Genomic DNA, 26,954 nt, shown 5'->3' with positions numbered 1-26,954 from the left:
TTTGTATGATAATTATTCCAGCTGTTCCCTTGAAAGTTTCAGGATGATTTGTCAAGCAGAAGCTGAGAAAAAGAGGGGAGTCAAAAATTAATTTTCTCCATGTAATTTCCCATAGGGATTTTGAACATGGCTACAGCCCAAACCACTGAGCGGAATTACACCAAATTTGGCAGAATGGAAGATTTTAATCCAGAAAGATTTCTTCTTGTTATTTGGTGTGAATTCGTTCAGTAGTTTTTAATATATTTAAAGAAATAAAATGTAGATATCTACAGATTCGGAACCTCTGCGTATTTGACAGATCCCATGCTGATGTCTGATTTGTTGCCAACACTTCAACCAGGAAGTGTTGTCAGCCATTTTGGGAATTGTACTCATCCGAGTCCCAAAAGTAAGGTTAAAAAAAGGAATGGGGGTGGCGGTGATGGTGATGGTGATGTCCATCAGGGACCCTGCCATAGCCAAAAAGCATTTTGTTTTACATTTTCTGTGAGGATCTGCAGATCTCGAGAGAAATAAAATAAAAATAAAAAACAGGCGTGGTGTCACACGCTTGTTTGAAGTTCAGTCCCCAGGTAGTCCAGCTCCTGGGGGTCTAAATTAATATATATATTGAGAAGAGGGGTGCATGTGACTGTCCTCTCAATGGCTGATCTCAGCCCCGGGGGCCGCCACCTCTCTGGGGCAGGCCAAATGTACATTTCATTGTAGGGGGGCAGTGCGGCCCCCAAGGACATTAAGGACCCCAGGGACCACTCCCTCCACTGGGTTAGGCCATAATATAGGAGGTGGGGCACATGGACCCCCCTCCTTAGCCCTTAACTATAACTTCTTCCCTAAGGTAACTATAACTCACACCTTTGCCATGCATTGCTAATTATCCCACAAATTACATCAGTCAGGACATCTTCTATGACATCATTGATAATATTACTACAACATTTGCAATTACATTATTGATAAGAAGACTGTGCATGGCAGGGGGCACAAGTTATAGCTGCCTTAAGGCACAAATTATAGTTTCCTGAGATAAGTATAACTACAATTTCTCGGGTTTTTTGCTTGGAAAATATTAACTTAATTATAATGTCCCTGTAACCTTTGTTGTTTTCAGTGAATTTCTACGTTTAAAAAAAAGTCTACTTCCTCACTATAAGGTCCCTGTAACCTTTGGTATCTCCATTGAATATAGATGTATATAGAACAAGCTAGAAATGTTATAAAAAACATACAAACAATAGATACTATGAGAGCAGATGCAAATCTCTAAAAATAATGGTTGATTCATTCTTCACAAGATGTTTTGGCAGACTCAGGGCATAAATTGGTCCCCAGGATTATCAAGTTACTGCTTTCCATCTGCTCCTTGTACCTTGCATGCAGTAGATTATTTTCTACATTAGCTATTTAACATTAAATATACTTATGCCGATTTTCTTTATTTATCATGATGCAGTGGACAATCTGCCACTGCTATGGTTTTACAGAACAGTTTCTCTATAGTCAACCCTTTGAGGGTTGTCTTGGCCGGTGTCATGTAATAACATTTCCATAATCCAGATATGTGCAAATAGCATGTTTTGCATTTTTTGGATTCCATGAGGAACATTTCAAGAGAGCTTTTGACTCATCACTACCTGCTTAGGCCATTCTTCGCCATACCAGGGCCTGGCCTCCAATCATCAATATGATCTTTCAGAGATCTGACAGTTATAATATCCCTCCGGGATTACTCAGATCTCTGCCTTTAAAAGAACACTGGACAAGAACTCAAGTACTTATGCTGGTACCCGCAAGGACATTCATGGAGTGTTCTGAATCAAAAAATTTACCTTTCAGCAGCTAGCATTCTGAAGTTGCAGCAATGTAACATGTTTCCTTCTATACAAAAGTTCATAAATGAAAATAGGAATATCCACTTTAGGATGAAGTATAATACAGAATTTTTTAAAGGAAAGTTGTTTGCATTAGGTCTGTCAATCTTGATTTGGCCACTAATTGAAAGTGGGATAATTAGTGATAGGTGTAAGAAATTGAGCACCCCGAGGAGCTACTGGGCCTTGCGCCAGATGCCATGCCTTTTACCCCTTCCTGTCTGAGTGGGGGGTGGTGGGGTGATGACATACAAGGGGATTCTAATGATGAGGTTGGCCCTTCCTATGGTACCCATCCCCTAACACCGATCCTGTTTCCTCACTGATTGGTCCTCGTCCTCCAAAGTTGACAAATATGTGGCAGAACGCCTCTGAAAACCACTCGAGAAGGAGGTGCAAGTCTGTCTCAGGGCAGAATGTCTGCACCCCTCCCTGGCAGCCAAAGTGGCCCTCACCCCTGACATTTACAACAAAATAGCCGCATTCCTAGCGAAGTACATTTACAAACCTAAAAAGGGCATCAGTGGGTCCTGGAGGTCCTGCTAAGACAAACTCTTGGTTGGCTTAGGGCTCCTGACTCTGTTTCTGGACCTGGCAGAAGAGGTCAAATCAACCCTGTCCCTCCAGACGTCCTTCCAGGATGGGTGCAATGCATCATATTATTTCTCTGAAATGCAAATTGTGCATTACCCACAGAGAGGCAATGTTCCCTATTAATCAAAGTGGACCACAAGTTGAAGGATATGACTTCAACAGAAGCAAGGGCATTTTGAGAGCCTTATATAAAAGAAGTACAGAAGTTTGTGCCAACCTTTACATCCGTTCACTGGGCGCAGGCTTCTATGAAGAAATTATTTCACCACTGAATTTTTGTCGTGCCGGTCATGGCAGGGGGAGCTCGACCACCGATTCTACACTCAAGGCCTGCCAGAGGCCAAGGCTACCACAAGACCCAATGGCAGGATCAATTCAGACCTGGGGAGTTCTTCCCCTCCCACAGAAGCCAGAGGGGTTGTGGCACACAAGGCTCTGCCAAACGACAATTCCACCGATCCCAATCAGGTGAGCATTTGCCCTTCTTCCCGACTAAGAGTGGGGGGTCGGCTGGCAATTTTCCTACACAATTGGAAAAGGTTAACTTTGGAAACATGTGTCTTTCAGATGGTCCAAGGGTTCCACAACGAATTTTACGGTTCCTCAGTCCGACAGCTCTGGTCACATCCATTGGTCTTTTTAGAGGCACAATGTGTCCTAATAGATCAAGAGGTGACGGACTTGTTGCACAAACATGCTATTGTCTCATCGACCCTCCACCCAAGGGGTTTCTTCAGCAACATGTTCTTTGTGGAAAAACAGGATGAGGGTCCATGACCTGTGATAAACTTCAAGTTCAGCGGGTGATTGGTTTACCTCCATTTCAAGATGGAAAGCATCCATCTACTGTGAGATTTGTTGCAGCCAAAAGATTGAATGGACTGTCTTGACCTCAGAGACGCATACCTCACATTTCCCATCTTCACGCCTTACCGTAGATTACTGCAGTTCTTATAATGGGAGCAAGTCTGTGAGTTCACAACCCTGCCTTCTGGTCTCCCCTCTGTCCCTTGGTGCTTCACCAAGGTGCTCAAGCCTGCATTTGAATCTCTCCTTGCCCAAGGTTTCCATCTGATTATCTACCTGGACAATCTTCTTCTTCTGAATCAATGTGCTGGTAGACTGCAAGAGCAAATGCAGGTGACAATTCACTTGCAGGAAGGCTTGAGGTTTGTCTTAAACGTAAAGAAGTCCCTATTGACCCCGTTCAAGCTGACGACCTTTCTGGGTTTCATCATCAACTCAATGGACAAATACCTCAGCTTACAACCTTAAAAGATTGCAAAGATTCAAAGAGAACTGAGGCGTACTCTGTCCAAACCGACGACTTTGCTACACCAGATAGCCCTGGTGATAGGTGTTTTATTGTCTTCCATTCAGCCAATCTTCGTGGGCCCACTGTAATAGAGGGCCCTTGAGAGACTCAGGACTTTTCACCTCCACAGGGGGTCTCCAGTATTCAGAGCAAACTCCTCTGATGGGGAGGCCAAGGAGGACAGGCAGTGGTGGCTGGCTGACATGGAGGAATGGAATGGCAAAGCCATTTTTGGTTCTGAGCCAGATATTGTAATAGAGTCTAATGCCAACAAGTCTGGATGTGGAGCACGATGTGGGAAATCCTTCACAGGTGGAAAGTGGTCAGTAGTAGAACAACAGCTACACATAAACTGCCTAGAATTAATGGCAAGATCCTTCGCAGTCCAGTGTGGGACCAAGGAAAAGGAATATTGCCTTGTCCTACAGACGATGGGCAGTGTTTCAGCAGTCTGATAATCCAATCACCTGGGCAGGCCGCGATTGAAGATCCTGGCAGAACTGGCCAAGGCGTTCTGGACCTTTTGCCTCTCCAACAATATATCAGTCACAGCGTAGTATCCCCCGGGGTAGCCAACGAAGTGGCAGATCAGTGCTCAATGGAATGGTCAGATACAAGACTGTGGCAACTGGATTCACAGGTATTCAAGTTGCTCGACAACTGTTGGGGCACATTCACAGTGGACCTCTTCATGTCTGCCGACAGCAACAAACACCTTCCTATAAGATTGGTCAGAGTAACAGGGATACACCTTCCCCCCTTTTGAGATGATAATGCATTTGCCAACTTAAGTGCAGAGGCAGCAGGCAAAGGTAGTCATCATTACACCACACTGGAGGTCTCAAGTGTGGTTTCCAATTCTTCTGGGACTTTTTTGAGATTCTCCAATTCTTCTACCCATGCTCCGGATCTTCACTGGGATCCTCTAGGGAATCTTCACCCGTTAATCCACCAAGGCCAACTATCTCGCTTGGCATGGTGGATTACAGGGAAAGATGGAGAGTCCCTGTACTTTCAGTAGAAGCTGAAAAGATGCTTGCCTCAGCATGGGCGGACAGTCCCACCAAGAGATTTAAATCAGTATGGTCAAGGTGGGTCTGTCGGAGTGTACAAACAGGTAGCAATCCCTTGGGGTTCGATGTTGTCCAGCTCATGAATTTCTTGGCTTCTCTAGCATCTCAGGGCATGTCCCAATTCAGGGTTACCAGGTAGGTGAGCATCCCTTAGTATGCAAGCTCATGAGGGGGATCTGTCTGGCGTTACCTCCATAGTCCAAATACTCTATCTTATGGGACATAAATTGGGTCCTAAGCCTTTTCAAATTCTGGCACAGAAATTAATTTTTATCTCGAAAGGAACTCCATGGGAAACTAGCCATGTTGTTTCATATCTTGCAGTAGAGTCTCGGATATCTGAGCTCTTCAGATCACAGGCAGAGTTTTTACCCCAGATGGAGTGCCATTTCATATCTCACATAGAATGAAGTATAATTCCAGGGTGGTCTCTTTCCCAGTGTTTGATAAATAACTAAAGTTATGCATGCCGCGATGCCTGAAGGCCTGTGAAATCATGACAGAGGAATTTTGACCTCCTGGTGAGAGGCAACTGTTTATTTCCTTCAAGAAACATTTCAAAGCAGTCTCTTCTTCAACAATTGCCTGGTGAATTCACTGTGTCACGCAAGAAGCTGGAATTAATGTATCAAATGTTGGTTCTCACTTGCTCACATTGCTTTGAAGGCATTCACTCTGGGTGCCAGATTGGAAGATACCCTTAACACGGCTGACTGGTCATTGGACTCTATGTTTTAGAGGTTTTACTTTAAGCCTGTCATGGATATGGCATCCATGGTAGTGGACAAGCTTTGAACGAGCATAAACCTCACCTCCAGTCCTGACATGGAATAAAAAAGTTCCTAACATTTGTGAAGGAAAGTTTCAATTCTATTAAGGACATGCTCTCAAGGATTATTCCCACACAAGGTTTCTGGGGACACTTTTTACCCTGTTTTGATGAGTATCACATTCATTAGTTCATCCACTAATAGCTATCTGCGGTGTATATGGTATAGGCATACTAGGTTTTCAATATATCTTGGATTTGAATTAACTGTTCCCATCCTTTTCTTTTTTTAATGGGGTCACAGAGTCTATTATTTTGAAAAACATGATTCTGGTTTCAATCTGATGGAGAACAATGTTCTGGATCTTAGCCTTGGTAAATTTTCATTGTTATGTTGCAGGTTCCAAATGCACTAAAGTAGAATAAAGAACTGGTTTGCAATATCTCCCATCATTTGAAAAAAGAGGAAGTTACAGTGGGAAACGAGCATTATGAAGACAAGAGAGATTGTTCATTGGTTTTCCTTTCCCGGTGTTTGATGGGAAAGGTAGTTTATATACGCTGAAGTGCTGGAGAATGAAATAAAAAAAAAACAGAGCATAATCCTCATCTCTGTGTCCTTAATAACATTGAAACTTTTCTTCATGAGTGCAAGGACATTTTTCATAATTAATGGTGAAGAATGTGAGTCACGTGCAAGTAGTAAGTCCTCAATTGTCTTTTTTCTGGGAACCAACTAACCCATTTTGGCACTTGGCTCTCTCACTGCATTGTAGGGGAGCAGTCCAAGTCCTACTCAGAAAAGGGGGTGTGGGCTAGTATTCCAAATTTGGTGGAACACGATAAGAACACTCAATAAATTATTGTCCAGTCAGTGTCTTTTCTTTCTAAAAAGGAAATATTCTTTTAATACATCCACATGACTAAACACTACATATTAATTAAATTATAAACATGTATATCAGGTAGATGGAAATACCTTTGTGATATCCTCATATCATATTGCACCCCTAGTGCCTGCTGGCCCCATAATCACAATGACCCACCCCACTTGCACCACATGTACCATACTACTATAAGAGGGTGTCATTATTCATAAGGCCGGTGTATTGGCTTTGTGAAGGAGTAACCGCATCAATATATATGAGGCAGGCATATTGGCATTGTCAGGGTCTCACCACAATAAGACCAATAACCACATGTTAAACTTTAGCAGTATACCACCATGATATCACCTTTAACACCAATGGGAACATTAATCATATTCACATGTAGTTATTATTAATCATTACTAGTATACATACTGCAGTGCTTGCCAATAAATCTTACAATAAAGCATTATTGTACAAAACTACAACAAACATATGTGTTGGAGACTTTCTTTGCAGTCCAGGGACCATCTAACACAGTCATAGGACCAGCCAGAAGGGCTCCTGTACTCTGCCCCGGAACCCAAGAGCAAACACTTCCCCTCTGGGAATACTTAAAATTCAATGAAACCACTCCTGGGCTCCTTCAAACTTGTCCCCAGGATACCTAGGTTTACTTTTTAATAATAATTTCTATGGGGAGCTGCTGTACTCCCTGCTGCCCCCATAACAATCTGAAAATACATTAATGATGTATGCAACGAAAGCCCTTTTAAGGTATTATGGGACATTTCAGGGCACGGCTGGTGATACATTAATGAGTGGTTAACTCTGCTCTTGATGTTCTGTGTGCAGCCTTGCACCACATGTCTCTTTTGTTTTTCTATTTTTGGTGGTTTCCCTGGCCCCACTCGGAGCACTTTCTTTCTTAATTGCTGGGGGCTGTTACTTTAGGTGGAGTACAGAGAGCCTACTCCCATGCTGTTGAGCTTGTTCTCCTCCTGTGGATCCACCCAGCTGGTTGCTGCCTGCTCCTTGTTGGCATGTTGCATGCTTTGTGGTGTGCTTTGAGCTCATTAGGGACCTGGGCACAGGAAGCAGTAGAGCGTCACCACTATATGGGGAGTACGTAATGGCACCCCTGCCCCCTTCGTCTTCATGCCCGTTTACTAGGGGATGGAGTACCTAAGGCCTCGCTGACTTTGACGGCCCTTAGAGGACCTCATTGCACCAGCCCCTGGTGAGATGGGGGCCCTTGAAGGCAATCTAGAGTCAGGGGATAGGGTCCCATAATTATTTTGCCCCCAAATAATAAATTATTTAATTCTAGGCTGAATCTCGGGCCCAGGCCCACCCCAGGGATGGTTTCACAGAGATACAGTGGAGCTCTATGTAGTTGTTTTTCTGTCAGGAATAAGGCCATGCGCGGTCCAGGCCTCACCTGAAACTCCACTGTGCGGCTCTGCAGCGCCTTCTGTGCACCACTTGTCATTCCCTCTTGCTCCAAAGGTGGCCTACAGCGTCGTCTGCCCTGTGGCAAAGCTCATAGAGCTGCAGGTTCATGACATTGGTGGACAACATGCACTTATCAGTGCTATTCCATGAAGGGACTACAATTCCCATGTTTTTAGAGGCAGCAGCCATCTTGGGGTGTGGCAGGCCTATAAAGCCCAGCCACACCCAAGCACGTTGCTCACTATTTTGAAGACTTTGATGCAGCCAGACCTCATGGGGGTTTCTCTGAAGAAGAGCAGAGTTCCTGAATGGCAGAGTGGCATCCAACCGAAGTATCCTTGTTTCCATGGTGCTTATAAAAACGAGTAGGTCGTACTCGTAGCAGTTAGGCCTTGATGAATCCAATTTTGGAGGAAGTCGTTATTTCCAAAGGTAAAGCGCCCCTTAGCACAACGAGGAAAGGCGTTTCAGTTAACAGATGTAAAGCGCTCTAGACACAGCAATTCAAACGCTTTCATTCACAGATGTAAAGTGCTCTTGGCATGGCAATGCAAGCGCTTCAGTTCACAGAGGTAAAGCGCTCTTGGCACGGCAGTTCAAGCGCTTCAGTTCACAGTTGTAAAGCGCTCTTGGCAAGGCAATTCAAGCGCTTCAATTCACAGAGGTAAAGCGCTCTTGACACGACAATTCAAGCACTTCAGTTCACAGATGTAAAGCGCTCTTGGCACTGCAGTTTAAGCGCTTCAGTTCACAGATGCAAAGCGCTCTTTGCACGGCAATTCAAGCGCATCAGTTCACAGAGGTAAAGCGCTCTTAGCAGGGCAATTCAAGCACTTCAGTTCACAGAGCTAAAGCGCTCTTGGCACGACAATTCAAGCGCTTCAGTTCACAGATGTAAAGCGCTCTTGGCACCATAATTCAAGTGCTTCAGTTCACAGATGTACAGCGCTCTTGGCAAGGCAATTCAAGCGCTTCTGTCCACAGTTTTAAAGCGCTCTTGGCATGACAATCAAATCGCTTCGATTCACAGGAGTAAAAGGTTCTTGGCACAGCAATCAAAGTGATTCAGGCCACTTGAGTAAAAGCACTTCCTGGTATTATTAAGTAAGGCACTTCAAGTTCAAGGAGTAGAAACTTTTTGACCTTTATTGTTGTGAATGTGAAAGTATTTCTGGAGCTAAGAAAATCATAATTTTCATTATTGTTTGAAAAGCTTAAGATGTGAAAAGCATATTTAATTCTTTGAGATTTTCTAAGTCATGATCAAAGGTTTATGTTGTGAATGCATAGATGTTACAGGATTGATATTCTGAGTATAATCATAGTCCAAAGTTCTTGCCATCTCTTGATTCTGAGGTCGTAGTTTACTCTTGTTCCATGTTTCAAAGAAGGGGCTTTGCTCTCATTTCAAAAGGGGTCTCCATCTGATATCGCGGAGACGCATTTTAGTCAAGAGTCTATTGATGAGTTACCTTTCTATGAATGAGTAAATGCATATTTGTTTTAACCTTTACTTTTCAGATCTCTCTCCCTGCTGTTTCCTACCCTAATTCCCTTCCCCCGACTGGCTTCATCATAACTCTGTGCTATAATAGCTTTCTGAGTTGGTGACGCCGGAAGGTGGGCCTTTTGTTCAGCGACGTGCAGATCCTGAGGAAAGGACACTGTGACATTTTCTCTACCTCCTGTTTGCAAGGGACACCCTTTAAACAAGCCTATATCTGCTCCCAAAGGGTTGATCCTCTCCATTTGTGCCTTGTTTTGGTCCTAGTGATAAGCTCTAGCCACCAAGAGGATTCCCATCAAGTCTCCTGGCCTCTAAAGGGGTGCACACTGTGGGGAGCTGGGTTTTCTGGCACCCTGAGTGATCCTACTCTTCGGGCATGGCTCCTGGTGCTCTTCTTCTGCTGATAGAGGCATCTTCTGCAGCCACTCTACTATAGGTTAGCATGGCACCCTCCTGCTTGCACTCCCCAGGCCCTATGACCTCTGAGATGATCTTGCTGAGTACCCAGGTTGCAGTGGGATCCATGTCTTCTCCCAACTAGTCCCCAGGGGGCATAAGAGGGCCAGCACTATTGGCCATGAAGAGACATATCTTAGTCCTGGGGATCAGCTGTTGTCCTTAGCCCATCTTTGCAGGGCACCAGGTTGCTACTCTTTCGAGCTGGGCATGCTTCTGCTATTGGTGCCCCCCAGGTTCAGGGTTTTCTCAACTGTTTCTCCCTTGTGCAGGGATTTTTCAGTGGGGTGGAATCTTCTAGATGCCACATCATCCCTACCACCATCCCAATCCTCCTGCACAGTTTTCTGGGGCAATCCATCATGGCAACTTCTATTTTTATCTGGATAACTCAGATCTGGCCCTAGCTGACATCACTGCCAGATCCCTTCCCACCAAAACTTCATACGTGAGCCCCTCCTGTGTTGGCTCTAGAGGTATTTGTTCTAGTGGGCCTAGGTGTCCCAGCCAAGGTGCAGTGTGACAAGCTAATTATCAGATACAGATTTTCCTCCCCACCTTTTCCCTTCCCAGGAACAGGGAAGCTTTTGTTACCTCTGCTGGAAGCAGAGTAATTAATTTGCCCCAGTGGAGGGGAGGGGGGGCAATGACCTGGAAATATAATTCCTGACGTTCCATAAGATATAGATCTAGGGCCAGATGTACCAAACCATTTTGCATTCGCAAACGGTGCGAATCGCAGAATTTGTCCGTTTGCGAATGTAAAACAATGGTCTGCGATGCATGAAAGGCATTTGCAGGCCAAAAACAAGGAATCGCAAAATTTGTGATTTTTTGCAAAGCAACATGGTTTTGCCTGTCGCATTTTGTGTATCACAATTCGCAAAATACTGAATCGTAATTAGCATCTTGCAAATTGCGAGTCGGAATAGCGACTTGCAAATACCGATTCGGTATTTCACGTCTGAAATTGCGAGACGCAAAATGTGACACGCAAAACCATGTCGCAATTCGATGCATAAAAAATTAGCTAATTGTGAATTTTCGCAGAATGGCCTTTTGCACATGCAAATTACCACGGACTGAAACCAGGTGGTAACCAGGTGCAACCTATATAAAGAGGCCCAGAATGCCTCAGTCTCTTTTCCACAATGGCTGCAATCTACGTCATGGCGAGGTGAATGAGGATCTTGGCAGGTTTGAGGAGAGGGAGGAGGAGACAGGTGCGCATTTTCAAAGTGTGCATTACCCTTTTTGACCAGACTGAGGAGGAGATATATGATAAGTACAGGTTGAACTCAGCCATGATACTTGACCTGATAGCTGAGCTACAACCCATACTACAGCGCACAACACATAGGACAAATAGCATACCCACCCATGTGCAGGTATTATGCTCCCTCCACCTATTTGCCTCAGGGAGCTATCAAGTGGCCATAGCAGCAGCTGGAAGAGTATCACAGAGTGCCCTCTCTAGATTTTTCAATGCATTTATCAATGCCATGCTGACTAGGATACACCAGTACATCAGATTCCCCCACACCCCACAGGAAATACAGCAGACAAAAATTGATTTCTACCAGATAGCACAGTTCCCCCAAATGCTAGGTGCCATAGATGGGACACATGTTGCATTCTGTCCACCATCGGCCACAGAGTATGTGTACCGCAATTGTAAATACCAACTTTCCATTAATATACAGGTGATATGCAATGCCTCCTACATCTTAACTGATCTCATGGACAGGTACCCAGGGAGCACACATGATTCGTACATCTTTTGCCACAGCGGGATTCACACAAGACTGCTAGCTGGGGAGTTTGGTGAAGGATATCTACTAGGTATTGTCCCTCTGTACACTGGTGCATTGATGGCGCTGTGACGTCAGATGGCTCACTTACTCATTATACCCTCTGTTCCTTCCAGGAGACAGTGCCTACGCAGTGCGCACCTACATGATGACGCCCTACCTCAATCCTACAACACCAGCAGAACGGAGATACAATTCAGCACACAGGGCAACCAGCAATATGGTGGAGCGCACCTTTTCTCCTGCTGAAGAGTCGCTTCCGGTGTATCCACAAAAGTGGAGGGGCACTACAGTACAGCCCAGACACGACCTGTAGAATAGTGGCCACATGTGCGATCTTGCACAATATAGCTACCGCCAGGGGCATACCTGTGGAAATATCTGATCCAGAATCAGATGAGGATGATGATCCCATACTCCCCTACAGCCAGCAGACAGGACCAGTGCAGCAGAGGGCAGGCAAAGGCATGCTGACATCACACACAACCATTTCAGATGTAAGTAATAACAACACAACTTCACTGACATGTGTTCTGGTAGTTAGTACCTTTATTACCTTAACGTCACTAGGAAAAAAAAATAAACACAGGTGTCATAAAATAGCCATTAATAGTGTCTCACTATTGTATTCATAGTTCACTGTAAAACAAAATATGCAGACAGTCCCCTGTGGGCACAAAAGTCACTTTTTACGGCCACGCAAGCCACTAGAGTGCGCAGCGGCCTCACCGGCACCTCTGGTATCTGCCTCAGTGGCAGTGCTGTGCCTGCCACTGTGATGCCTAGGATCTGTTGTGGGCACTGCAAGGCTGCTGAGGCTAGATGAGTCCTCAGTCTCCCCTAGTCCAAGTTCACTGGGTGTAGCAGAGCGGTTACCCAGCATAGTGTCCAGAACATTCGTTATCTGGACCAGTCCCTGGGCTACATCCCGACTGCTGTGCGCTGCCTCCACCTGTGCGGCCACAGCACGCCGCGATATGAGGGCCGTAGATGTTGCAAGGTGATTGACAGATCTACAGAATCCACTAAACATCCCCATAAATCGCCTCTCATGCCTGCGGTGGCTGACCCTCTCATGCCTTATCTCTGTGCAGAGTTCCTTCACTGCATTCGTCAGCTCCCTGGTGTTCTTGGCAGCTGTGATCTGTCCCTCATGCAGCTTGGAAATGTTTGAATTAAGGCACTCCAACTGCTGATGCAGCCCCCCCATGTTGGCATTGTGTGCCTGCATCTGCCTATGCATTGCTGTGATCTTCTTATTTTCCAGGTGCTGCAGTTTAAGCATAGAGGATTCCAGGCCACCGAAGAATGGTGCTCCTGCTTCCACGTGCTGTGTGCCTGCATACTGAAGCCTCCTGCAGGTGTTGAATGATGCTGGGGCTGGGACTCCTGCATAACGGTGGATCTGCTGCCTGGGGATGGTGTGTGGCCTTCATCCCGCATGTCATCTGAGTCCTGGCTCAATTGTGGGAGAGGTACAGCCCTTGCCCTGCGTCTGATAGGTGCAATATTCACTGACTCACTGGCGTTGGAGTCTGATGGAGGCTGTGGTTCAGGATCCCCTACAACGGCACATTCTGATGCTGCTGGGCCTGGGCCATCTGCAACGACAATGTGCAGCATGTCATTTATGTATGTATCACAAACGGTTACACAATGGTAATAAATGTACAGTTACATCATATCATTATGTAGTGGGTGTTGTGTCCTTCTGGGTGTTGCTCTACTTAATTACATTCTATGTGCTACTTTCAGCTCTGGGTTGTGGACTACCACTCCCATAAGGCATTGTTGTGCCGCTTCTAAGATGTGGAATGGACTACTAATGCTTTGCACTAATTGCTAATTACTAAGGGGCTTTTGTACATACACATATGGGGTTACATTTCAATATTGCACTTACCTTTACTGGTGCTTGGTGTACCAGATGTGTCTATGTCAGTGACCCCACTGACAGCTTCTGGGAGGAGTGTCGACTCCACCAGGTCTTCCATGGGGGTGGAGGGTGTCTGGGTGGATGGTCCGCCTCCTGTGCTCCTTGCCTCCTGTAGTCTTCTGACCACCCTCTCCTTGGCACGGGAACGCAGGTCATACCACCTCTTTCTAATCTCCTCCATTGAGCGCTGCGCAACCCCCACAGTGCAGATTTTGGTTTGTATGTCTGCCCAGAGTTTGCGCTTCTCACTCTCTGGGACCTGGAGTGAGCTCTTCCCGAACAGCCAGTCATGGCTCCTCACCACCTTCTTAGTGAGCACCTCCAGTTCCTGCTCACTGAACTTCAGTTTTCTCTTCCTCTCTCCCTTCTCCTTTCAATTTGCAGACTTGTCCATGCTGATGTGAAGTCCTGCCTTGCTCACAGACTTGCTCCCTGTGGCTGGGCTGTGTCTCTCTCACTGCTCCTTTGGGTGTGGCACCTGCAAACTGCCTGGGATGACTCACTTCCTGCTTGTGATGTCATCAGGCTCTGCTAGGTGTGCGTTCTTGCAATTTGCGATTTTCAAATACCGAATCGCAAATTTTTTGCGATTCGGTATTTGGGCCTCGAGATTGCATTCGCGAATTTTAAGAATTTCTTAAAAATCGCTATTTGCGAATCACAAAGGGGTTTGTTCATACATCTGGCCCCTAGTCTGTTGGGAACTGCAAAAGCTTCAAAATCAAACTCCGCATGCATATTTATCCCAGTTTGAAACCTTAATGGACTGTGTGGGCCTACGTGGAGCAAAGCTGCACTGTAGAGTATATTTCACCTATATGTATAATAAAGTGAAAGCACTACTACAGATTTTCCAGTAAACCCTGTTGACCTTTCTATGAATGCCCATTAATATTATGAGGCCTTTCCCAGGTCAACTCCACAGTCCCTTCTGTGGCAGGCTACCTGCACCCAATTACAAGGCTGCGCGCAATGGTAGTCTCACATTCACAACCCACACATGCACACATACTTGTGCAGACATTGTTCACATGTAATCAGCCCAGATCTCTTATCCTAGCTGCACTCTTATCTTAAAAGGCAAGCAACGGAGGTTACCACTCTCAGACCAATTAATGTGAAATTACTGTGAGTGAGACTCAGGTAGTGAGACTCACCAGCAGCAAAGGTCCAAGAACTAGGTGGTCAAAAGCGATGAATCCTGTTGGACTAAATAGACAGAACCAATCTGCTACAATGTGTAAAGGCTGTATCCCCTATAGTTGACCAACCACCCCTACCCTAGACATTGCAGCTGCAAAAAGCAGTCAAACAACACCAGATGGCTAATAGGCCACAAATGAGACATATCTCACAGACATTGGTTTAGTAATGCACATATCTCCAGACAGTCCCATTTTCTCAGGGCACTCTCCAAATGACCATGTAATTCGGTAATTCGGGAGCCTAGCATTACTAATGTCTCCATTATCGGATACCCCAGGTGCTAAATTACCATATTGCTAAACCCTTATAGTGTGGACCTAATAAGTGAGGTTCAAAGTACAGGAACACTACTTTATAACCACACACCTATTTTTGCTATAAAATTTTGCCACTTGACCTTAACACACATCTCTCTTTCTGGCGATTACCATTCTGCTGTCAAGATTTCTAAGCTGCAAAAAAATTCCATACATTTACATCTGTCTTCACTTTGTAGTCTACTTCCTTGCTATTGGCATCAAATGCATTATCTGCATTATATGTTGCGTATGTACTAAGTAAAAAGAAACCCATTTATAATTTTCCATATTGTTATCAAATTGTTTTCAATTCAAAACAATTTATGGACAACAAATAATAACAATAACAGGAAAATAAAAGTCGTTATGCAGATCAATATTAGATTAGGTTGAAAATTACACATCATTTTATTTGCTGTTTATATCACTCTGCTTTTGAAGTCTTATGCTTATGCTTAACTAGTCTTATATCTGCTTTCATTGCTCTGCTGGACTGCATTCATTCCCGTTGTGTTCATCACTCCTCCATACTGACGAGACTAATCCTACTTTTATTTGGCTTTCTTTTGTTTACAATGACGCTTTGGCCTTCCTGTAATCACACCTTCGTCTTCCCCTCTGTTAACTTAAAAATGAGGAGTTTTCTGCACACCAGTCCTTGTTGACATCGTCTCCTTTCCTTTCTATTTAGTTTGCCAATGCAGCAACCATCTATAAATAATTTGCTTTACTCACTTGCTCACTGTGCACCCTATAACGTCGTGTTTATTACTTTGAAGAAGGTGCCACACTGCAAATGAAAAGCCCTTCTAATACCTTACAAATGTATCCCATACTGTACAGATGAGTACCAGGTAAAGTGATAAATTACATAGAACACAGTTCTTCTGAAGTTTAATGAGATGCATTAAAAAAAGAGGACCACAGAAACAAGGAAGTACCTGTGATGATGGGATGGATGGAACGGAAACTAAAGTCTGCTCTGTGGTTTTTTACTAAAAAAAGAGTGACCTCTGTAGGAGGTGGCTGGGCCCCTTCTCCAAAACCAGTGGCATCAAGAATTATCTGAATGCCCTTCTTCTGTGCACTAGGCTTGATTCTCCAGCTATATACAGATCTAGTGGCATGGCTACTTACAAGGGCACACCACAACCAGCAGCTCCTCTGCGATTTGCCTATAGGGCCTGAAAGTGGTTAAGGGGAGTCTATAATTTGTCCAAACTATAAAGTATAAAGTATATTATGAATGTTATATTCTTCCTAATCTTTGCACTTGCTGTTGCGGTCTGGATGTTTGGCTGAAACAATAAAGACAGGGGGAACAAGGAAGTGAGGTAAAATGTGTGCAGCACAAATGGACAATTAGAGCTAGAAAATATGTTTGAGGGAGGACAGTAATATTCCTACGCATATATAATTGGAGAAAGAAAATTCTAATGAAATCAGTTACTACTTTATCTAAAATCACTTAGTTAATGTTTTGCTTCGGTCTATAAGAAAGCATGTGAAAACCATTGGTCTTAGATCGAGTTAATACGTGTAGTATTAAAGGAACCAACATTGAGGGTTGAGAAATGCTTGAAAATACGGAATGTTTAAACATACAGAAGAGTCTTGACCAGACACCCAATACTGTTAGTAGATGTTTGCATATGCACTGGAAAATGCACTTGAACAACTCCTAGAAATCGGTGACATACGAGAGGACCCGAGGACTCAACAATCATCCTGGAAATTAAAATCAATGGGACTGTGATGTGATATGCTGATAACAATTTCAATATCCTGCAAGGACAACTGAGCATCCCCCTCTATCCAGGTTGCTAAAGTAAGCATCATTCAATTACGTAATAATAACACGTTATCTATATTGTTCAGAAACGGCAGACCCAAAATATAAAAAGCAAGTTCTTATTATTTGAAGTATTGAAGAACCAGGAAGCCTGGCTAAAGGCCGACGCAGTCCCATGAAGCCCTTTCCCTAATTGGGAGAGTAAGCTAATTTTTTTAACTTGCATGGGTTTGCCACTTTATTACACTGTCACTTTGGAGTACACGGTTTTGCACCAGTTGCTTGTTTTGTTGGCGTCATTATTATACCCATTCTGAGAATCACTATTGATGGACTATAATCATATGCTGTCATTTTATATCCTCAGGGTGACTTATAGGAACAGCAAGTTCGGGTCAGATTGGACTCGTGTAAGTGACTGGTATACTTCTTTTTTGACTTTGTGCTGACAGTTACAGACTGCAGGAATCTAATTAGTTAATAGTAGGAGAGATTTAAAGTACATTAGGTCCTGAAGAAGCGTCACTGGATCCTTTGAAGACCATAGAGACGCGAAACATGTCGACCTAATTTCTGAGGTGTGTCAGGTACTTCCTGGCCTCCTCTTGTTTCTACAAACCAATATAGAGTGGTGGAGCATTACCTCTTTCCCACTCCCTTGTTGTGTTTTTATTCTTGGCCATTTCCCTACATAGATTAATAAATTTGATTATTCAGAGGGTTATGAACCAATTTTAATTTTTCCATTATTCTCCCTTCTTTGTACTCCTTGCTCACTTTTGGGGTTTGTGGCATCATTGAGAAAAGATCTCCGGCAAAGAGCCCCCCGATAGTGGGAGCCCGTCAGACATTGCAGCGCCGGTCTGACAAGGAGCATGTCCGATGATGAATCATGACACCCAATAGGGTGTGTGAGGACTCTTGCTCTTAATTATTAGGACCCCAGTTCCTTTCTTTCTTGCACTTTTTGGAACAGTGTTTTTCAGTATATTATAGTATCCAAAATATAAAAAGCAAGTTCTTATTATTTTAAGTATTGAAGAAACAGGAAAACCGTGACCCATTAAACAGTTGCCAACACGGATTAGTGATAAAAAACAAGGTAATCCAATCAATTTACTCTGTTTTTAGAAACGTTCTTGCATTTTGATTAATGGAGATAAACAGATGACAGTTAACTTTAAATGCTTCATGTACTTAAGAGATAACCCGATGTACACGGGAGCTCTGACATACTAAACATGAATTATGATAAGAGTCAGATTCTTCCTTTCGAGAGAAAGAGTTCAATGGGGTTTGGTGCGAGACTTACCTGTATCTGGTTTTACTTGTATTTTTGACTATCTTTTAAGAGGTTTAATACTAAATGCAGGGATAAAAGCTTTCCAACAACTTACTAAAGCTACCAAACTAAAGTTACAGTGATTCTGACATATGTCTGTCCAATTTAGTCCCTGGTTTAGTTAAATTCTATCGATTCCTTTAGAGATACTTCATGGGAAAAAATGGAATAGCTTTCAGGCAAGCTTTATTGTGCTCAGACCATAATAACTTCAGAACACGATTGATTGATGAGCTAAACTATACATAAATCTTATAGGGACAACTGAGAGGCTGCTGCTGTGATGGTTATTGGTCAGCCCGTTCCTTCGATGGATGCTGGACAGGTTGTCAAAAAGTGCACTTATTACGACCATAATGTAAAGCTAAGGTACAATTCATACTTCATACATCTCAATGATTTGTGTACAGCTAAGTAAGCTCTGCCAGGATGTGTCATGAGGCTCCAGAAAACCATGACTTTGCTAGCTCTGTCTAAAATAAAAACAATGTAATTGCTTTCAATAAGATAATCAATTGTTTGCTGTTTTTCGCCTATTTAATATCTTTTTGGCCCTCTGCAGTGGATGTGGCCAGAAAAACAGTCCAACTGTTTTAGTGAGTTTAAAATTAAAGGGGTATTTATTTCACATTGCCTTATGTGTCACTCAAGTGTGGCAGTCATCTATGTTCAGGACCCTTGCACAGTTACAAGAAGAGGACACATGAAGAACAAAAGTAGTGTTTAGTGTCCCACCTACCTCGGCAGTGCCTGAAAACAGATACATATTTGTGGCAAACAATAGGTTATTGCCACGTCAAGAGACTCATCATACAATGCCAGTGATGGAGTTAAAAAAAAACCTAGGCACTGCCCAGAGGGATGACGTATTTGAATAGATTCCAATGCCACCTTTCCCGTTCACAGATTGGAACCCGGAGACCCCGTGGGGTCAGGAGAGCTACACTAAGGGTGTCATTACAGCTTCAGGAGACTGAAAAGCCCGTTCGCCAAAGTTCCGGCGGGCAGGTTGCTGCCAGTGCAGCCGCCTTCCTGCAGGCCCCATTAAGAGTTTTCCACTGGGTCAGCGGGGCGAAAAAATCAGGAAATGCCCAACAGCATTGTATCTGGCTCAAATTGGAGCTGGGGCAATGCTGTTGTGCGTAGAGTGCACCAGCACATGTCGCTATGTTCACTATCTGCAAAACAGACATTGATCATCGCGACGGGCTGGCCAGGAGGTGCATGGGCAGTGCAGGGCCCCCCCCTGGTGCCCCCTGCATCCTGTCTCCACCAGCAGTTACATGGCAGTAGCTGGCGGAGAAGGGGGTCATAATCCCCAGGGTGGTGCTGCATGCAGAGCTGCCCTGGCAGATTAGGACCACCAGCACTGCCAGCCCCTCCTAAGGAGGAAAACTGACGGTGCTGGTGGTCCGACCGTGGCACAACCGCCATGGTCATAATGTGGCGGTTGGAACGCCACCACGACCCCGGCGAACATTTTTGGTGGTTTTGTATGTCGGGAGAGTGCAGTCTGGATTTGTGCTGCATGAAACTGTAGGGTTGCTTTCCTGCCGCAAGGGGCATATCCAGAACAAAAACCTTGATGTCCTGTTGCAATTCAATGAGCTGATACACTGAGCTTTGTAAGGCTGGGGTAGTCCTCATTATTAATACTAGGTTTAACCTTTAAAACTCTGCTTTGCATGTGAAAAGTAAAGAATCTGCTTGGAACTGAAGAGAAAAAAAAAAATGTCACCTGCCTGAGGTGCCAAAGAAGCCAATCCTACCAGCCAGAGTATTATAAAGAGTTGTCTGCCTTGAACCTTTGCTTCAAAATTGTGTTCCAGGATTGGTGGCGCCAGACTTCTGCTGACACACATGGCTATTGAGAGTCAAAAAAAACTGTCAATAAGGCCTGCTTACCCATTTGTAACTTCCCTTCTGTATCCAGAAGATGCAGAGAGAGGAAGGCATTGCATACCTGAAAACATTTTAGTTGACCAGGTTGAGTATTACATTAGTTATTGTCCTGGGAGAAAAGTTGTAGGAACCTTCTTGCAAATTGAAAAGTTGGACTGGAGGAGGAGGAGGAAACAGTCCTTAAAATGTGAGGATTTTTCTTCAAGCTAGAAGAGGTTTCAGAATGAGTACGAAGGAACAGGATTACTGGCTGATTCTGCCTGAAAAAGACGCCACTATAGTAGCTTCATGTATCTCTATTTCCCTCTTATACCTTTGGGAGTGGCGATTTGACGGTAAAACTTGACCGCTTGAAGAAATAACCTAACCTAGTGGATTATTTCTCTAGCTACATCTTTAAGAAACCAATACATCAACATGGCAGAACTATTCTAAGATGAAATCAAAAACTTTCACTGGGTCCAACCAGCAACTATAGCCCTACTGCATACACTGGTTGGTCAGCCAAAGGGGGTGCCTGGATCATGGTGAATTTCATGGAGGATATTTTGACATTTCAAATATTTCACACATCATGCACAACAGCAGTGAGTGCTTTTTCTAACGGCTTGCTACAGGTCGCTTGTGTTATCCCTGTAATGTATAATCTCTATCACTTGTTCATCTTTCCAATCGTACATTTCTTATTACCTTTTTGTACTTTTTATCTGAATTGGCTTGGGGCCATAAACTATATTACTGCTTGGCGACATGTCCACATATACCAAATGTATTTTCTCTAAGAAAGGCCTTGCTACTTGTGCCAAGTTACCAAGTGTGAGCCAGGCATTCCTTACAGTAACAGGTTTAACTTTGTGGGTCTGTTTGTGGGATTTGTGAGAGCTCAGGTACAGATCATATAAAGACCGTTCTCTCTCTTCGCCACATTCCAGCTTTCCCATATTTAGGAGAGGTTTACCTAGTATTGTAATAAAAGTTGGTTAACCAATTATAAAAGGTAGCATTAACGATGACAGATGATTAGTAATGTCAGCAAAAAGGCTTTCTACTTCATTGATGTCACAAGCATGTGTTATTGTGTGGAGATAACATGAATAGAGTGGTTAATGCAATTATATGTAGGTAGAAATAAATCAGTTCTTACTTCTGTTGCTTGCATATGAGGATGCTGTCACATTTTCATCTGCTGTTACTGCGTTTGGAAGTTTAAGAAAACCAATGCACAAAACTAAAGGTGAAAAGTATTGTTCCGTCATGTTTCTGTAAATGCAATTAAAATATGAAAGAGATCAATTGTAATGATTACATTCAAAATTACTTAGTGTCAGAAACAAAAAGCTTTAAACATTGCAAAAAACACATTTGGTAAATATGTTTTTCCACTTGTATTCACTTAGATTCCAGAGCATGAGCTAGTGTTTTTACTTTGAAATACAATTCAAACAGAAGGCAGTGACCTGGAGATGTCAGTGTCACTCACAGGTAGTGCACTTGCACATTACATTGCCACAGCTGCTCATCTATTGTTTCCTCACACACCCTTTGAATGAAACTTCAAAACATAACTTTCCTTTATAGTTTGAAAGAGTGTGAGAACCACCATAAATCCATAGCAGTCTCACCCCGCCAAACCCACGGTTTCTCCACTCTATTTAAAGTTAAGGGAAGCATCAGGTTTACGCTGGTGGACACTCTGCTGGCTCTGCCAGTGTGAATATCCAGCTTTGTGCACCATCCCCAAAGGGCCACCAGGCCACTGTAACAATCGTCTTGCCAAACTGAGAGCAGGACGACCGTCACTCTTTTTCCCTGCCCGTTATGCACGGCACAGATGCCGGAGGCGGGGAAACTTCAGGCTAGCAACTTCATGGTTTATTTATTTTGTATTATTTTTTATTTATTGTGGTTTTATATACTACGGACATGACCCAGGTGCATCAGAGTGCTTTACAAGAGTATAATTTCCAACAATCATTACAAGAATATATTAGATACAAAACAGGAAAACTAAAACAGACGTTCAAGAGTGAATGGGAGATCGTAGATCTAGCCTAAATGTCCTTCAAAGAGAAAAGCTTTACATGAATTTTTAAAGGAAGCATGACATCTGGTTATAAGGAGGGTTGGACGAAGAGCACTTCTAGATTCTTGTTGCATCTTCCGAAAATGACTAATTTGTGTATCATTCTGGTCTAAAGGTGAAGGGCTTGTTCTTGAACCACGTTTTGCACTTGAAATCTTTAATTGCTCAGTTAGGTAGATGGGCGAAGACAAAGGCAGAGCTTTGTGTGTGGTGCAAACAGTTTTAAAGTAAGGAGGGAGATTGGTAGAGATTTGGAGAGATTAGGCTAGTAGCGTGGCATGGTGATAACCTGCAAGTGGGATATGGGGTGAGAGGAAGGTAGAGAGAGCAGGTTGACAAAAGGTAGGGAGACAAGGTAAATATTTGATAAGCCGTGGGTTATGAGATGTTGATGGTCTTTAAATGGTGGACCGGGTGAGATAGTTTGAGTAGATGAGCTCCAAAGGAAGGGGATTGTTAGTAATTAGCAGGCCAGGGAATGAAGGAGTTGGGGTGAAGTGATTTGGCTAGCTGAATGCCTGGAGTAGGGATTGAAGGGGTATGAGCAGACTGGCATATTGTCCAGAGAAGGCGACAGAGGTCAGAGGGTAGGAAAGAGAGGTTCCACCAAGGGCAAGTTTGCATCACAAGCTTTGAACATGATTTTCCCATAGTTAAAGATGGAATGTGAAATGTTACAGTTTAGGCGGTGGTGTGATATACATCTACGTTCAATGGGAATGTTTGTCAATTTGGAGACACTCAGATTCTTTTTTAAACAGCTAGACCATGGGTCAGTGTTGTATATAAAGAGGAGGAGGTCGGTTTTAAGATTTGTTTCTGAATGTAATGGTACTGGTTTTGGAAAAGGGTTTGTGGAAATTCTGGTGGGAGCTTGACTTTAAAGTTTTTAATTGAATATTTTGAGAGATTCTGTGGGTAGGTGATCTTAAATGCATTGATTCAGGATTTGTAGAAGCATTTTGAACGAGGTGTAATCCGAATGGGTTATTGCATAGTTAAGAGGTAGGAGTCTTGGTTCGGATGGACAAGGTCAGCTAAACAAGTAAGCTTTGGGATCCTTAGAGTCAGACACTCAATCAGAATATATTTCTTCAGCTTAAATACTAGCCAGAAAAACACAAATAATGTACACGAATTGTATTAAAGGAGCACAAAAGAAAGAGAAATACATTTAAACAAACAATTAATTATTACATTCAGATCATTAAGACTATAGCAGATTAAAAAGTCAGTGCCTTGTGTCTTCAACTAAGAAACCTTATGTCACCATGCCTGGGACAAAATATATGCCAGAGCTATTTATGCTGAATAAATGCCTAAGTGATGCACATTATGCTAAAAACACACATTAATAGAAGGAATCACATTACCCAGATGTACAAAGTGCTCAGGGCTTTCCCATATCCTGGCCACTTTCCTAAAACATTCAGTGCATTTAACAGAGTAAGATTAAAAACAAAATCTTAAAAAACCCACTGTACAAACTTATTAAATCTGAATTTAAGATACATAATCAAGGTGCTATGGGCTCATGCAGTTTCCTGATCTTTATTGCTTGTAAAATAACATTAGTTACGTCCAAGCAGGTTTTTTCTCAAGCAAGCTGTTGAAATTCCAACACTCTGTCTGGCCATAGCAAACCCACATGAGATAGGGTTCTAATTCCTTCCGTAAAAGTAAGTCAATGTGGTACTGCACTGAAGAGTTGCTAAACTCTTGGTTTAATCTAAATTATTCGAGTTTAGCAGAGTTAATTTGTTTCACCAAGTTCTTGCTTGTTGACGCTGCTGATTCTAGGTTAGTATAAAGGTCTTGTAGCCTATTAATTGAAAATTATTTTTAGGGGTGAGCGCGTAGCGCTCCGTTCCCTGCTGTAATCTCTCTTTGGGCTTCTAACCAACCCATGCCATGTCAGACACTTTCATTGGTTTGTGGGCTTGCCTTTTAAAATCTACTTGCTTTCATTTGTGAAAGACATGCATACCTCATGCTTTTCCGGTGTTTAGCCCATGTACACAGCACTGGTAAACTACTGAAAACATACAAGGCTCGATATTTTCAGCATGGTTTCCGGACTACTTTATCTTTTTATTTTCCATGCAGCGCAATCGCTCTGGGATTTTACATAGCGCGATCGTGCTTGTTTTTTCTGTTTTCAACTTCATTGCGATCGTGCTGCATTTTACATAGGACTATCGTGCTGAGTTTTTTTCTTTTAATTTGTGTGGCAAGAAAAGTCCGGTTAGGAGTTTACAAGGCTAATAGCTCTAACTCGAGCAAATGCGAGACACATTGCATTGGAAATGCTTGTTTAATATGCAATTCAGGGAATAAGCAGTAACGTATCCAAATTTAGACAGTCTCCTATAATTTGTTGGGTGAGACTCAGCTCTTGCCTCCACCACACAGAAACCCACAGTAAGAGTGGATACATTTTTATATAATCTGAAACAAAGGGTAATCCTAACTCGCAATGACATATGAAGGCAGAGTAACGCTGTGGGACTGACAACAGCCTCCGACGACAGGATTGGCCAGGGGTTAGGGGAGGAGGTCACGTGGGGTTAAGGAGTTATGGGGAGCTGGAAGAGGAAGTGATGTCCTCTTCAGGCTCTAGGGGCAGTGCAGTGCAAGGAGCTTTACCACCTACTCACCCTGCAGACTCAGGATGGGATTGGGGGTATAGGTTGCCAAGTTAGGACAGGTTGTGGGAATGGTGAGCGATACATCGGGGGTGGAGTTCAGATGCGGGTGGATCCACCCCTTGGGAGGAGGAAGGAGTGCAGGTGAAAGGAGATCTGGTGGTAGATTGGCTGGAACAGGCGAATGCACTGGTGTTTGGAGGATGTTTGGGAAGGTGGAGAGGAAGAAGTTGGCGATGGGAGGAAGTGATGAGGATGAATGGCAATAGAATGCGTGACGCACTATGTGGTGAGAAGGGGAAAGAGGGGTTAATGGAAAAACACAGCTGTAATGTAAACCCTTTCCCCACCAAGGACATAGTGGTTATGTCTGGTGGTGCGGCGCTGAGGTGCCAGGGACGTAACCACTATGTCCTGGTATAGGCCCTGGGGGGAAGCGCTGGCGCTCCCCCCAGGGCCTCCCCCAACACCCCCAGGGCAGGGCTGAAAGGGAAATCGCTTCCCCTTCCCCCTGATCCCCCTGGCCCTCCTCAGTGACGTCTGATAATGTCAGCACGTGATCATGTGCTGACCTCATCAGAGGTCACCTCCCATCGTGCTGGAAGCATGCTTCCAGCTCGATGCGGAAGAGAAATGCTCAGCATTTCTCTTCCACTCAGGAGGAGGGGGCAGGCAGAGACATGAAAGGAAAGGCCTTTCCTTTCCTGTCTCTGCAAGCATTTCTGCTGTCCGATTGCAATGCGATCAGGCAGCAGAAATGCCCACTAGACACCAGGGAATTTTCTTTTTTTACACTTTCTCATAAGGGGAGTGGACCACTGAGCAAGGGCCACTCCCCAGGCGGCCAAATTATTTTTAGGCCATTTCTGCCTCCTCTTGGGGTCAGAAACCCCCTAGACACCAGGGATATATATATATTTTTTATTATTATTATTATTTTTTTATATGTGGGGAGCTCCCGGGGGGGGCACATTATTTTTAGGCCATTTCTGCGGCCGAATATAATTAGGGCGATCTGCCCCCAGGGGAGCAGAAACCTCTAGATACCAGGGATATATATTTCTTTTTATTTACTTTATGTTTTTATGTATGGGGAGCAACCCCTTAGGCAAGGGCCTCCCCTGAGGGGCAAATTGTATTTAGGCCATTTCTGCTCCCCTTGGGGCAGATCGGCCTATTTTTATTAGGCCAATCTGCCCCCGGGGGGGCAGAAACCACTAGACACTAGGGAATTTTTTTATACTTGCGCATAAGGGGAGCGGCCCCTTGGGCAAGGGCCGCTGCCTAGGGGGGCAAAATATTTTTAGACCTTTTCTGCCCTCCCTGGGGCAGATCGGCCTATTATAATTAAACCCCTAGACACTGGGGATATATTTTTGTTTATGTTTACTTTTGTTTTTTATATATGGGGAGCGACCCCTTAGGCAAGGGTCGCTCCCCCGGGGGTAAATTGTATTTAGGCCATTTCTTCCCCCCCCAGGGGGCAGATTGACTTATTTTTGTTAGGCCAGGGCAGAAACCACTAGGCACCTGGGATTTTTTAGTGTGCCAAGTTCACGCAAAGGGAGCGACCCCTTAGGCAAGGGTTGCTCCCCTGGGGGGGGCAAATTTATTTTAGGCCATTTCTGCTCCCCTTGGGGGCAGATCGGCTTATTTCTATTAGGCCGATCTGCCCCCGGGTGGGGGGCAAAAACAACTTAGGCACCAGGGATTGGTGTGTGTGTATGTGTGTGTTTTGTTTGGGGGGACACGCCTTGGGCAAGGGTCGCTCCCCATGGAGGCACATTACTGTTGGTAATATTTGCTCTGCTTGGGGGCAGATCAGCCTATTTTTGGAAGGCCCATCGGCCCCCAAGGGGGGCAGAAACCCACCAGAGACCAGGGAAGATTTATTTTTCAAAATAAGAGGGTGGGGGTAAGGCCATACCCCCACCCCAAATAAATGGGGCTAAAGTTGTACTCCCACCAGTGGGCAGATGGGGCAATTACCCCCGATCCACACCCCGGGGGCAGAAAGTCTACTAGA

The 26,954-nt window shown here is 44.0% G+C and overlaps 1 protein-coding gene across 1 annotated transcript in view; it reads right to left on the bottom strand.

The window, feature by feature from the left end:
• PTPRE (protein tyrosine phosphatase receptor type E) overlaps nt 1–26,954 on the bottom strand; it is a 939,227-nt gene that overhangs the window by 438,820 nt on the left and 473,453 nt on the right. The window contains exon 5 of the mRNA XM_069239717.1: nt 21,345–21,460. Within this exon, the coding sequence (XP_069095818.1) occupies nt 21,345–21,456 (112 nt within the window). The 5' untranslated portion in view covers nt 21,457–21,460. The remainder of the gene's footprint in view (nt 1–21,344; nt 21,461–26,954) is intronic.

Source organism: Pleurodeles waltl, chromosome 6 (genome assembly GCF_031143425.1).
Source record: "Pleurodeles waltl isolate 20211129_DDA chromosome 6, aPleWal1.hap1.20221129, whole genome shotgun sequence".
Taxonomy (NCBI): domain Eukaryota; kingdom Metazoa; phylum Chordata; class Amphibia; order Caudata; family Salamandridae; genus Pleurodeles; species Pleurodeles waltl.
The sequence above is the reverse complement of the archived record's forward strand: the minus strand, read 5'-3'. Positions and strand labels throughout refer to the sequence as shown.